The sequence below is a fragment of the Leopardus geoffroyi genome, chromosome A3, assembly GCF_018350155.1.
Source record: "Leopardus geoffroyi isolate Oge1 chromosome A3, O.geoffroyi_Oge1_pat1.0, whole genome shotgun sequence".
Taxonomy (NCBI): Eukaryota; Metazoa; Chordata; class Mammalia; order Carnivora; family Felidae; genus Leopardus; species Leopardus geoffroyi.
Genome location: NC_059336.1, coordinates 48,310,112 through 48,325,047, shown reverse-complemented (window position 1 = coordinate 48,325,047; position 14,936 = coordinate 48,310,112). Strand labels below are relative to the sequence as shown.

At 41.3% G+C, this 14,936-nt stretch overlaps 1 protein-coding gene across 5 annotated transcripts in view; it reads left to right on the top strand.

The window, feature by feature from the left end:
* NAPB (NSF attachment protein beta) overlaps positions 1–14,936 on the top strand; it is a 41,117-nt gene that overhangs the window by 18,163 nt on the left and 8,018 nt on the right. For 4 of the 5 annotated variants that reach the window (XM_045445494.1, XM_045445493.1, XM_045445495.1 and 1 more), the window contains exons 3-7: positions 653–769; positions 2,602–2,648; positions 2,799–2,876; positions 9,928–9,983; positions 10,156–10,240. In XM_045445494.1, coding sequence (XP_045301450.1) covers positions 653–769; positions 2,602–2,648; positions 2,799–2,876; positions 9,928–9,983; positions 10,156–10,240 — 383 coding nt within the window. Of the gene's footprint in view, positions 1–652; positions 770–2,601; positions 2,649–2,798; positions 2,877–9,927; positions 9,984–10,155; positions 10,241–14,936 lie in introns of those variants that run through there. The other variant, XM_045445497.1, reaches the window with a different exon arrangement.

Below are 14,936 nucleotides of genomic sequence, written 5' to 3'. Positions count from 1 at the left end.
ACAGAAACCTCGGCAGCACCTTGTAACCAATCCCACTGTATAACCAAACCTGCAGGGAATGTGCAAGTTGTCCACACTAAGTGGGAGTTAAAGTCAGGTTAAACCTCATATAAAGTTCAGTCAGATTTTGTTATAATTTAAGAAGAAACTTTGAGTTTTGAAATTGTGGACCTAACATTCACTCTTGAGATACTTACTTTGTTCAAGGAGCTTCCATTAGCAGTTTCTTCAGTGATGACAGCCAAGGCCAGTGGACACTATGAGATAGAAAGATGAGCAAATAAGTGTCCTTGACCTCAGTGTTTTAGCTTTCTTTAAACATGTGTGGCTTGAAGCCCCAGTCACTGTTTAGTATATGCTGGGGGACAGAGTTGAACATGACTGGCTTTGGTACTAAATGGAGGCCCATCACCCAGGTGCCACTTGGGAGGTCTTCTGGGGCTGAGAGAGGCTTTTGTCATTGGTTGAACTTGTTTCTGTTTTTTTATACACACCTGAGAGGCACTTGATCACATTTACACATCCTTCTGACTGCAACGCTTCTTTTCAGTGACATGGAACTTTTCTAGGAGTAGGTGCAGCACTTAGAGCATGGGCCACTCTGGGGACACTTGCTCCTCTGTGATTAATTGTAGTGACTTGTCTTCCTCAGCTGCAGGAAATGCATTTTGTCAGGCAGCCAAGCTCCACATGCAGCTTCAGAGCAAGCATGATTCTGCCACCAGCTTTGTGGATGCTGGGAATGCTTACAAAAAGGCAGACCCTCAAGGTAAGACATGCCTCCACCTCTGCGTACCCAGGGCCATCGGATCAATGTTGGGGGCCTTCTCTCAGGTTACGCTGCTGGACCTTTGAGTCCTGTAAAAAAGAAATGTTTGTGCTTTGGGATAATAGAGATTTTAGTACCTTCAGGGTTTTTTCTATAATCACTTTGAGCTTTTACAAGGAGAAATTATGTTCAATTTGTCATAATACCTATTTTCTTAAACTCCATTCACGGTACATTTTGGAGAATGTTTTGGAAATTAGCTTTAATTTTATCTACATCTTATTATTATCTTAATTTTATGAATATATATTACTCATTAAATAAAAGTAATGGTCCCTCACTCCTAAATACCTGGTACATTTTAAGATCCAGTTAATGGGAGATTGTAATATCTGATAGTTAAAAACAACTTATTCACACAGTATTCATCTGACTTCTTTAAAAGTACTGGTTTTTCAAGTACTGGTTTTGAAGAAATAATGAACTTGGGTATTTAAAATGGCAAAAGTTTACAAATGTTATTTCTTTTTTAGTTAAGAGTATACACTTAGCAATTAAAAGCATTAACGTCTTCCCTGTGGCACATGCACTGGTGGCTGTGGAGCCTCCGTATTTTTCTTTTAGCAGTGCACTTTAGCACAGAAATCTCAGCTTTTATGAATGTATCATTGAGAACTAAGATACTTCAAGGGCTTTTGTGTAAAGATTAATTACATTCTGTTTCTGAACGTGAAAAACTGGACACGGCCTAAATGAACAACAAGGGTGGAATAATAAAATTATAATGCATCAGTATTCCAGGATATGATGCAGGCATTAAAGTCCCTGGATTCAGAGCATCTCCAATGACCTGGTAAATGTCCACATGGTAACCAAAGAACCACACAAGAATTGAGGTCTCACATTTATTAAAAAATTTGTGCACATGGAAATGCATCCAGAAAACACTGGAAGGAAAAGTACATCAAAATACTAGCAGTGGGTTTGAGTGGCATTGTGGGTAGCTTACTTTTCTATATTTTTAAAGGTGTAACAATTCACATTTCTTACATAGCTTGGGAAGAAATTGCTTTTAATTTTGTTACTCTGTGTTACCTTTCTACTTTTTAGTCAGGCCTTTTCTCTTTGCTTACCTCCTTTAAAGCAAGAACAATAAACTTGGAGCTGTCATCTGTATGCTAGCATTATAAACACCACCACTTTGTGACGGGAAATTTGTTGGCTCAGTGTTTTAGAAAATTAATAGAATTTATCAGCAGTATCACTTACTAGATTTCTTTTTCATACCCCAAAAGTTAGCATCTTTTAACATTGTACAAAATGCTGACTTCACCTAAGAGTTATGTGAACAGGTATTTTCAAAGTGCTTTTGATATTGGCTGCATGAAGAGTTGAGTCTATTGAAGTGATCTTTCTTGTGAAGGACTGTCTTCCAGAAATCACATATATACATGATATCAGTGAAGAATGCATTTACACTTATGTTTTAGCAGCTAGAGCTGATCAGTGTTGATGACAGCCCCCATGGCTTTGTCTGCTCTTTAATGCGGGCTTCACCCTGGCTGGGTCCTCACTGTCTGGCTGAGACAACTGAGCCAGTCCACCCCCCCAGCTACAGTTCCCTACTTGGCACTGAACCTGATGGGGACTGAGCATACTGTGGGGTCTGGCCTTGTGTGATTTCTGCTTGCTTTTCACTAACTCACCTGCGTACCCTCCACCCCAAGTGCAACCTCCTTAACATTCTAGTAACAGCCAAGAAGATAGGCTCCCCAGAACCCTCTTTGACTGAATGGATTTTTCATTGTTTTTCTTAAATGCCTTCGCTTCAGAGGCTATCAACTGCTTAAATGCAGCCATCGACATTTACACAGACATGGTAAGACCCTGCCTTGCGTGAGCGGCTGTGGGGTGGAGTCCTGGAGATGGCTTACAGTTGTACTTTTGTTGTTGTTTTTTGCTTCCCAAAGTGTTTGGCTTTCAAAAAGGTGAAAGCAGAATGGGACTGTGTTTTTTGTTTTTCCCGCAGGGAAGGTTTACGATTGCAGCCAAGCACCACATCACCATTGCAGAGATCTATGAGACTGAACTCGTGGACATCGAGAAGGTGAGCTAGGGCAGTGTTCCTCCACAGGTGGGTGTGAGGCAGGTAGACAACATGACTCAGGGAGCCCTGCCCCTTCCAGTGGAGCTGAGTGATGCAGAACTATTGAGACTGCTTCATTGTAGAGATGGGGGACCTGGCAGGCTAAGGTCTGGATAGGCTTCTCTTCAGGGAAGTGCCTGACACCTGAGAGCTGGGTAAGATTTACCAAGCCTGCCCGCTCTCTCTGCTCCGGGTGATTTGTGTCAGGATGGTGGTGTTTCCAGAAGTCTTCCTTTGGGCTTCAGGAAGGAAGCTTTGGGACTGCAGGGGTGTGCTCACCTTTATAATTTAGGCCCTGACCTGGAGGAAGAAGGGAACTGAACACTGGCCTAGCCATACCTCTGTTTCACATGGGGCTGGTTTTCTGAGCTGTGGTTTATAGCAGCAAAAGAAGAGAAGAGGAAACACTGAGCACCACTGTTTCCCAGGCTCTGTCATTGCTTGCATGCTGTGAAATTTTACCACTTTTTAGCTCTTATAGCACAGAGGCCCCTTTATGGATGTGGAAGTTAGGGCTCGAAAGGACTGAGCTGCCTGGAACCACTCGGATGGGATCCAGCAGAGCTGATGCAAAGCCGGCCCCAGCACAGGGCTTCATCCTTTATCACCCTGTCTTCTCAGTCACAGGATCACCTGCAGGGCTCAGGGCACCTTGGCAAGGGGAAGACATTTGTCAGATCCCGAGACTCCGTCAGCTCAGACTGGAGACACATGGTTATGTAACACCGTCCTGAGTACTGTGGGAAACCAGAGGTGTGAGTGAGAAAGAAAAGCGGCAGTGGAGGCCAGTGGTTCCTGTCAGGCTGATGAGCACCTGGCATGCTCTTGGGGTTACAGTTCTGTCCTATCTGAATGGTCAGGGCACTCCCTGAGCCCCATGCAGCATCAGACGGGCATCCCTCTTCCTCTTTTATTTCATGCCGTCTCTCTGCTTCTGGAACAGGTGACTGATGGTGCCTCCTCTTCTCCCCATACTCTAGTGTGGGGCACCCTGGGGCTAACTCCTTGTCTTCTCTCACTCCACATTGCTCTCTTGGTGCTCTCTCTGCACTCATCGTCACTGCTTTACAGACTGCCAGTGGCTCACAAGTCTGTCTGCAGCCCAGACCTCCCTCCACACCTCAGATCCCTGTATCCTCCTGTCTGCCAACCATCACTGCCAGTCCAGTGTGTCTGAGACAGGATTCCGATCCCCCCCACCCCCCACTGTGATATTCCCCCTCCGAACCACAGGCATCCTCTTTTTCTCCACATCCAGTCTGTGGGCGATTTCTACAGTGTTGTCCTCTAAGCTCCCAAGTCCCCGCCCCCTCACTACCTCCTTGTGCCCCCAGCTTTCACTGGGTCACTGCAGGAGCCTCTAAACTGGCCTTCCTGTTTCTGCTCCTGCTTGAGTTCTGAGCCCTGGGCATAAGGTCCCCATCACCCTTTCCTTTTGGATTCACTCTCTTCTCTGCTTTTGTGCATTTTCTCAGGGAAAGGGGGGCTTTATACTAAGAAATAGCAATGTTGACTAAAATCCTAATGGAGCATCAAGGAGGTAGGTGTAGTATGGCAGCCACTTGGAAGTTAGCAAGACAGGTACTGTTGCCAACATATGAGAACTTTTCTCCTGGTGTGAAATGATAATTTCATATATATTACACTGGTTTTTGTCAATAGTAATGTCCCCCCTCCCTCCAGTGTAACAGAACAGCCAGAGCAATCCTTATCTAAAGTAGATCAGACTGTGTCTTCACTGCTTACAACCTGATGTTACCCCATCTTCACTCAGAGGAATAGCCAGAGCCTTCAGATGGCCTCCGAGTTCCACTGATTCATCCTTCACCCTTGTGCCTCTCTGAACTCTCTTCTTGCTCTTCCCCACCTTCTTCCCCCGTGCTATATACCATGCTGTGGCCTCCATGACCTCTTTGCTGATCCTCACACATGCCAGCTGAGCTCCTGCCTCAAGACTTTTGCACTGTGTTTCCTCTGTCCTTGGGGCTCTTCCACAGATGTCCACATGGCTTACTCTCCTTTGTCCTTCAAATTTTTGCTTAATTTGTTGCCTTTTCTATGAGACTTATCATGACCACTTAGTTAAAATTGGAACCCCATCTTGTCACGAATACATACCCAAACACCTCCCCCAACTCGGCTTTTTCTTTTTATTGCAGTGCTCATGTCACCTTATGTCATATGCTACAAATGCTTACTCATCATTCCTGTTATTCATCGTCTTTCCCTACACTAAAGTGGGCACCCCATGTCAGCACGGAGCTTTGCCTCTTGTTTACTGATGAATCCCAAGAAACCAGAACTCTATGTACTTAGTAGACTCTGACACCCCTATCTCTGCCATAGCAATGTACCTGCCAAAGCACATAGAATCTTCGTTTGGGGAGGTGTCTCTGACTACTAAAGTTGGACTGGAATTGTTAACCTTCACCCTCTGACTTCATGCTGATCACCACCTTGTGGTTATGTAGCACAAAACTCACTATGACTTATTTAATAGAATTCATGATTTGGCCATTCTGTCATATATGCCATGGTTTTCTAAGGGTGCTCCAATCTTGACTAAATTAGAGCCACTGACTGCATTGCATGTGGCCCTTCTCATCAGAGAGGTTATCTGCAGACCCTGGAGAGGATGGGGAGACCCAGACCTGAGCCCTTCTGTGCTCCCTGCTGCAGAATTGGTGATGGAACAGAAAGGAGATGGGTCTGGTGTGGCTGGGATATTTATTTTTCAGGGTGTCTCGGGTGGGCACAGTATCTTCACCAAGGTTGAATCATCTTAGGGGGACAAGCACTCATGCAGACCATCTTTCCAGTGGAGGCTCCTTCATTGGCTTCTCCCAGGGTGGTCAGGAGAGTACGCTGGAGACAGGAGCCTGCAGCACTGTGCCGTCTCTGCTGCCAGGGCATGCTCTCGAGCAACCACTTCACACATGGGTCTCCGTTTGTGAAATTCAGGGTGGATAAAATGATCTGTAGTGTTCTCTTGTTTTCCTTCTTTTAAAAAAAAATGTGTTTTGTCAGCTTCTGAATCCCCCCAGAACTCATGGTGCTCTTGCCATTCTGCAAGTTGGCCAGCAGGTGGCATCTCCCTACACTAATGTGACATGCCCTTTTAAAAGCAGTTTAAGAACCCTACTCAGCATGGGGCACTTGGGTGACTCAGTGGGTTAAGTGTCCAACTTCAGCTCAGGTCATGATCTCATGGCTTGTGAATTCAAGCCCTGCGTTGGGCTCTGTGCTGACCGCTCAAAGCCTGGAGCCTGTTTTGGATTCTGTGTCTCCCTGTCTCTCTGCCCCTCCCCTACTCATGCTCTGTCTCTCTCAAAAATAAGTAAACATTTAAAAAAAAAAAAAAAAAAAGAATATTACTCAGCACACAGAGGGTTACCTTGCATATTCCCTGATGTTTGGTTTCCTCTGTTTAGAAATCATTACCCTTGCTTCCTTGGTTGGACTCACCAGATTATGGTCAGTACTTGAAGTTTAAGTTTGAAAATCAGTTCTATTAAGGTACCTTACATTTGATTTATTACAAATGAATTTCTTCTCTGTTAATATAAGCCACTGTATGTTCTATAAGTCGTGCACAGACTTTAGCTAGTGACCAATGAAGTGTGTGAAGTTTCAAAGGCTCACATTATTCCTTTGATTTCATGAAATAAAACATTAAACAAACTAATAAATGGGTCCTTTTTAAATGGGCTTTTAAATGACCCAGAGGAATTGTGACCATTTCTGTTTCAGCCCCTGGAGAACATGATTTAATACTATTGGTTACCATGTAGGATGTGCCTATGGCAAGTTCATGTCCTGTCTGGAGGTATATATTCTAAAAGAGTTGATCCCATCTGAAGGTTAAGTTGACCTATAAAGCGGACTCTTAAGCTTGAGATGTGGAAATTGCATTTGCTTTAAGACTGATGAGGACTGCAGTCCTAAAGAGTGTTGTCTCTCATTTCAGGATTCATGTATTTTCCAGCATTGTGACCTTCACCAGATTCCCCAAAAAAGAATATGAATGTAGTTCCTTTGGTGGGCTACTTAAATAACAGGATAACAGGATGATTTTGTGTCTGGGTTTATAGTTACGTGTGCAGTTATTATTGGTGGCTGTCTTCTACTTTTGATATTTATCATGGTCTGTTAAATTGTAAAAAACAGTGGGTAATTTTATAAGGTGCAAGGGTCTACTTGTGACTGGTAAATTTCACTGCATGTTAAAACTCCAAACTAGGTGTGAACATCCAATGATAACCTGTGCCAACCTCTTTTCTCTGAAACTTCTCTGTTAAGCCACTAGATAAGATTTGCTTTCAACTATAACCTCTGTCAAAACTTGGAAGTATTATAAAGTTTCATTATTGGCTTAATTAGCACTATTAAAAACTAAGCTTTAAATTTCTTTTTACTGTGATGAATCTAGCTGTAGTTTACAGTTACATTTTGATGAACCAGCATCATTACTTAATAAGTATTAGGTTAAACCAAATTGTCCATATTTGGCCACTTATTTTTACCTCAAAACCGCAGTTACATACAGTTAACCCAATACTGTTCATTGAGTTCTGGTGTTGTGAGAACTAGAAAGATAAGTAGTGAGAGTCCCCACCCCCTGGCCCCACTCCCTGAGGTTATATCATCTGACACTCTTTAGTAAAGATTCAGTCACATTTCTCATACTTTACCCCATCTGTTACAATGGAAAACTGTGTTAAATACTTTTAGAGAGAGTGGGAACAGTTCAAAGAAGATTACTTTCAATTAATTAGGAATTGACTGAAACACTTTCTGGGCATTCCAGATTAAGATATTGGCAGTAGTTTAGTAGGGGGCTATCACTTGAAATGCAGTCTGCCTTTACTCACTTAGCATCTGTTTATTGAGCACCTACTATATGATCAACACTCTGCTAGGTTCAGCGACATAATGGTGACACCTGCCCTTACAGAGCTTACATTTTAGTGGGAGAACATATATATTCATCACATCATCCCACACATTTGTGTATGTGACAGCTCTGATAAGTGTGCAGGGAATCTATTCCAGATGGTTTCCCTATGTGTCTATGTATGTGTGAAAAGAGGACTGCAATGTATCTGTTCTTTCATGGCTGTTTGTTAATTTAATATTTCATGGAGAACTTTCCATATTGATACTTTCTGTCATTATTCTTAATCTTAGCATAGTAGTTTATTATATTTAACCATTTACATTGTTTCCAGTTTTGCCCCTGTTATAAATAATACTCAGAAGATTTGTTTGGGGAGTATATTAGTTAGGGTAGGCTGACCAAATGGACCCAAAACATAATTATTCAAGCCCAGAAGTGTCAGTTTTTCACAAACCGTCCATGATGCTCTGCAGTCCAGACATGGCTAATGTTGGCCTCAGAGGTAAACAAATTTTGTAAACCAAGTCAGTGTTGGTCTTGATCATTACACTAATACCTGCAAGAAGGTGGGGGCTGAGGCTTTATGGCCAGGTCTTTCTGCTTCCAGTCAGCTCCCAGGAACCACAGCTAGAGTGATCTTTAACATAGTTCCCTAGCCTGTTTGTTGTTTTCTTGTCTTTGTGCCTCTCTGTTCAGTCATTGGGTAGGACTTCCTTGAAGCTATGGGCTTAGTGGGAAGGGAGCACCTGTAGTCTGATACCAGCCATCTTCCTCTTTATGGCTTACTGGGAAAACCTTGAAATTTAAGGCAGAGGTCTACAAACCCACCACCTGTTTGTGTATACCCAAGTTAAGAATAGTTTTCATGTTTTTTAATCATTAGTCAGAAAACAGCACTTCACAACATGTAAAAACCATGTGAAATTAAAATTGTCCATAAATAAAGCTTTTGGAACATAGACACACTCATTTGTTTACTGTTTGTGGCTGCTTTTATGGTACCGCAGGAGAACTAAGTTGTTGCAACACATCATATGACTCACAAAGCCTAAAATATTTGTAACCCGGGCTGTTACAGAAAAGTTTGCCAGGCCCCTAGTTTAAAATGTTCAGACTTATCTTTTGCCATTTGGGGTATAGAAGCCATTGGCCTTTCCAGTTGTATGAGGCCCTATCACTGGACTTGGTTTTCTTTCATAATTGCCTACAAAACAAGCTAATTCTTTCCAGAGTTCTCTCTTACAAAGCTTTGCTGAAAACAGCAATACACACTATTATCTGTCTCTTTCCATACAGCTTCTTCCTGTAGAGTTTCTGGATCCAGTAGGGATGTGTTCTGCCTTCTGAGCTGTCATATGCTTGATTTCACTAACTGTTACGCCACAGCATGACAAGGGCTTCTAGCTTTCCAGCTTAAAACCTCTGTTTCCTCTGCACTTGACTGTTAATTCATCACCACACATTTTAGATTGAAGGCAACACTATTATTCTAGATGACACTTAAGGTATTGATGAGGAAAGTCTATGCTGCTGAGACAAGCTATAGACCTAAAATGTAATAGGGCTTTGTGTGTCTCTAAAATAACCATCCAGCGTAGCTGTTCTGGTTTTGGCAGCAGTGGGTACATGGTGATTGAGGTACATTCTGCCATTTGTAGTTATTTTGGAACAAGGTGGACAGTTCTGCCATCTTCGATTTGTGGCTTCCACTGTCACTCCAAACTTGGTCATTGCCATTCTAGCTCATTGAAAGGGATGAGGCCTGAAGAAGAATACACGTTCAGGTGGATGAGGCAAGCCTTGTAGAGGCCCACAGCATGTCTCTTTACATTCTGTTGGAAACAGCAGGTCACAGCTGCCCGGAACTGCAAGTAGGGGCTGGAGAAATAGTGTAGCTGGGCATTTGCCTTGGAGGAAGGGAAGAAGAAAGTTTGGTGGACAGTGAGTATTCCGGATATGCATGCTATATTCTATTCCTCAAGTAAAGGAGGCCAAGTTATGAAAGGTGTGCTGTTGAAATAGGTTTAGCTATAGGAATAATACCTATGCAGTTGTAATTCTTAAACGTAGTTCTTCAGACAAGTAATTTGGGTAAAATACATTTGTGTTTTTCAGGCTATCGCACATTATGAACAATCAGCTGATTATTACAAAGGGGAAGAATCCAACAGGCAAGTGTTGTTTTTCTTAATATAATTAAATGGGTTTTGTTATGTGTGGTAAAAGAAAAACCTTCACCATACTCTGTGAGCATATCGGGCTGTACCAAATGAGGGTGTACTGGAATACGTTTCCATTTTTCCATTGGATTGTTACTTGCTCTGCTCTGGTTCTTGATTGCAGTTCAGCTAACAAGTGTCTGCTGAAAGTGGCAGCGTATGCCGCCCAGCTGGAGCAGTACCAGAAAGCCATCGAGATCTACGAGCAGGTGAGGCTGCCGCAGTCTTGCCGACTTACAGTGGAAGTCACTCTGAGTCTTTTTTTTTAATTAAACTTTATTTAATTTTCCTTTTTATCAAGATATAATTTGGGGCGCCTGGGTGGCTCAGTCGGTTGGGCGTCCGACTTTGGCTCAGGTCACGATCTCACGGTCTGTGAATTCGAGCCCCACATCGGGCTCTGTGCTGACAGCTCAGAGCCTGCAGCCTGCTTCAGATTCTGTGTCTCCCTCTCTCTCTGACCTTCCCCTGTTCATGCTCTGTCTCTCTCTGTCTCAAAAATGAATAAATGTTAAAAAAAATTAAAAAAAAAAAGATATAATTCACACATCATATAATTCATCCTGGTAAAGAATACAAGTCAGTAGGTTTTAGTATATTCACAAAGTTGTGTAACCATCACCAGTACCTAATTCCAAATCATTTTCATCATCCCCCAGAAGACACTCCTATCTCCCCTTCTCTTGGTTTCTGAAACCACTCTCTACTTTCTGTCTCAGTGGACTTGTTTATTCTAGGCCTTCTAGGAAATGTGGCCTTTTGTGACTGGCTTCTTTTGCTTAGCATAGTTTTTTCAAGGTTCTTCTAATAACCTTGAAACAGGTTTGTTTTAGCATGTAATGATACTTTTTCATAGCTGAGTAATATTCCGTGGTTAGTTTACCTGTTTATCAGTTAATGAACATTTGAGCTTTTTTCACTTGAACTATTATGAATAATTCTGCTCTGAAAACTTGTGTTCATGTTTTTGTGGCGGTATGTTTGCCGTTCCCTTGGTTGTATATATACCTAGGATTGGGATTGCTGGTTTATGAAGCAAGTCTGTTTCTACCTTTTTTTTGAGAGAGAGCGTGCAAGCAAGAGAGGGGCAGAGAGAGATGGGGAGACAGAATGCCAAACAGGTTCCATGCTGTCAGCACAGAGCCCGATGCAGGGCTCCATCTCACAAATTGTGAGATCATGACCTGGGCCAAAACCAAGAGTCAGACACTTAACCAACTGAGCCACCCAGGTGCCCCTGTTTTTAACTTTTTGAGGAACTGCCAAACTTTTCCACAGTGACTGCACCAGTTTACGTTCCCACCAGCAATGTGCACGGGTTCCAGTTGCTCTACATCCTCACCAATGCCTTCTGGTTTCTGGGTTTTTGATAATAGCTACCCTAATGAGCATGAAGTCACACTTCATTGTGGTTTTGGTTTCCATTCCCCTGATGGTTAGTGATGTTGAGACCCTTTTCATGTGCTTGTTGGCCATTTTTTTTAATGTTTATTTATTTATTTTGAGAGACAGGCTGAGAGCATGAGTGGGGGAGGAACAGAGAGAGAGACACACAGAATCCGAAACAGGCCCCAGGCTCTGAGCTGTCAGCACAGAGCTCAATGCAGGACTCGAACCCACAAGCCGTGAGATCATTACCTGAGCTGAAGTTAGACGCTTAGCCAACTGAGTCACCCAGGCACCCCAGCTTGTTGGCCATTTGTCTATCTTCATTGGAGAAATGTTGGTTCAGTTCCTTTACCTGATTTTGAGTTGGGTTGTATTACATTTTAGAAATTCTTTATATATTTTCTCCCATTCTGTGGGTTGCTTTTTTTACTCTGTTGTTGGTGTCCTCTGATATGTAGTTTTTAACTTTGGTGAAATCCAGTTTCTCTGTTTTTTTGTTGTTACCTGTGTTTTTCACATCATATTCAAGAAGTCATTGCCAAACCCAGGGTCCTGAAAGCTTCTCCCATTTTGTTGTAAGAGTTTTATAATTGGAGGTCTTCTGTTTAGGTCTTTCATTATGGGTATATAGTGTTTTGTGTATAGTGTCAGGTAAGGGTCCACCTTCATTCTTTTGCTTGTGGATATTCAGTTTTCCCAGCAGTGTTTGTTGAATATACTGTCCTTTTGCCATTGAATATAGTCTTGGACCCCTCACCGGAAATTATTTAACGGATATTCTATTTGACCATCTCTTCTATCCCATTGGCCTTATATGTCTGTCTTTCTGCCAGTATCAATCACACTGTTTTGATTATGTAGTTTTGAAATCAGGAACTGTGAGTCCTCCAGCTTTTTTTCTTGCTTTTTTTCAAGATTGTTTTAGCTATCCAGGGACCCTAGCATTTCCATATGAATTTTAGGATCAACTTATCTGTGCTAAAAAGCCAGCTGGAATTTGATGGGGATTGCATTGAATCTGTAGACCAATTTGGAAAGTATTGACATTTTAACATCATTAAATCTTCCAAACTCTGAATACAGGGTGCCTTTTCATGTATTTAGATCTTCTTTAATTTTGTTCAATAATATTTTATAGTTTTTAAAAAGTGCGCAAGCCTTGTGCTTCTTTAGTTACATATATTGCTAAGTATATTATTCTTTTTGATGCTGTTGTAAATGGAATTGTTTTCTCTGTTTCCTTTCAGATTGTTAATTGCTAGTTTTATTTTTATTTATTTATTTGCTAGTTTTATATACTGCAACCTTACTGAACTAGTTTATTAACTCTAGTGGGTTTGGGGTTTTTGTTTATTTGTTTGTTTTGATTTCTTTTTAGAAAATCATGTATTCATGTCATCCGCAGATAGCTATAGTTTTACCTTTTTTCAAATCTGGATGCCTTTTACTTCATTTTCTTGTTAGTTACCCTGGCTAGACCCTCCTGAACAATGGTAAATAAGTAGCAAGAGCACACATCCTTGTCTTATTCCCATTTTAGACAGAAAGCTTTTCGTCTTCCATCATTAAATAGTATGTTAGCTGTAAGTCTTCTACAGATACCCTCTATTAGTTTGAGGAAGTTCCCTTCTCTTCCTAGTTTGTTGAGTGTTTTTATCCTCAAAGCATATTGGGTTTTGTCAAGTGCTTTTTTTTGAACCAACCTTACATTCCTGGGATAAATCCTGCTTGATTATTGCAAAGTTTGGGGGTCTTCAAGGGCACCTTCAGGTTTGATAATTCTCTAGAAGGACCCATAGGACTCAGTGAAAGCTATTATGCCACAGTTATGGTTTATTATACCAGAAGGATACAGATTAAAATCAGTGAAAGAAAGAGGTGCTTAGGAGCAGGGTCCAGGAGAGTTTCAAGTGTGGAACTTCCTATTGTCCTTCCCCAGTGGAGTACTTCCCCCAGCAACAATGTGTGAAAATATGCATGGAGTATTACCAACAGGGGAAGAAGTTCACCTGCACTTGGCATCTAGAATTTTTATTGTGGCTCATAGACATGGCTGATCTTACTCTCCAGTCCCTCCATATGTTGAGCTGAACCACGTTGTCAGAGACACTCAGGTAAACAAAAATACTCTTCAGGTAGGACATTCCAAGCAAGGGCTTAGAGATGACTTCCCAGGAGCCACAGACAAAAGCAAGACCTCACTTTGGACAAAATTAATTTTTTACTGTATAGTCATAATGTGTAAGCCTTTTTGAAAGTTGTCAGAGTTAGTTTGCTAGTATTTTGTGGAGGATTTTCAATCTGTATTCTTTAATTTTCTTGTGAGATCTTTGATTTTGGCAGGAAAGTAATACTGGCCTCATGGAGTGAGTTGGGAAATATTTTCCCGTCTCTGGAAGAATTTGTGAGGGATTGATGTCCTCTCTTTAAACATTTGGTAGAATTCAGTGATTTTCTCTGTTTTTCTGTTTTCAATTTCTTTGATTTCTAATGCTATTATTTCATCCTCCTACTGTCTTTAGATTTATTTTGTTCTTCCTTTTTTAGGGAGTTGAGGTGGGAGCAGAGCTTACTGATTTTCCTCTTTGTTGTGTATACATGTTGAGTGCTATCAGTTCCCCTCTAAACAATGCTTTGTGTCTCACAATTCTGTTAAATTGTTTTATTTATTTCATTGTATTTATTGATTTCCATGGATTATTTAGAAATGTTTTGGTTAATTACCAAGTGTTTGGAGATTTTCCTGTTTATCTTTCTGTTGATTTCTAGTTTGATTCCATTGTAGCTGGAGAACACACTCTGTGTGATTTCAATTCTTACCAATTTGTTAAAGTTGTTTTATGGCTCAGAACATGGTCTGACTTGGCATATGTTCTGTGGTTCTGCTGTTGCTTGGTGGCATGTTCTGTAATGTTGATTAGACTTTCTTGGTTGATGGCGTTGTTGAGTTTTTCTGTATACTCTATTTCTGTCCATTGTTGAGAGTGGAGTGTTGGAGTCTCCAACTGTGATTGTGGATTTGTCTCTCTTCTTTCATTTCTGTCAGTCTTGGCTTCGCATATTTTGCAGCTCTGTTTGCTGCATACCTGGTTAGGATTGCCATATTTTTTTGGTACGTTGATACTCTTATCATTTTATAATGTCTTCCTCTGTTTCTGTTAATTTTCTTTGCTCTGAAGGCTACTTTACCTAATATTAATATAGCCTCCAGCTTGCTTTTGGTTAATGTCTATATGAGATAGCTTTTCCCATCTTTTTCATTCAGCCTGCCTATATTACCGTAATTGATCGAGTGAGTTTCTTGTGGACAGCATGTAGTTATGCCATGCTTTTTAATCTACTCTACTAATGTCTGTCTTTTAATTGGTTTACTTGGAGCATTCACATTTAATGTAATTTTTGATATATCAGGACTTAAGTCTGCCATTTTATTTATTACTTTCTATTTATGCTCTGTTTTTTGTGTTTTTTTTTGTTTTCTTTGTCCTGCCATAACTTATAGTGGGTTGCTTGATT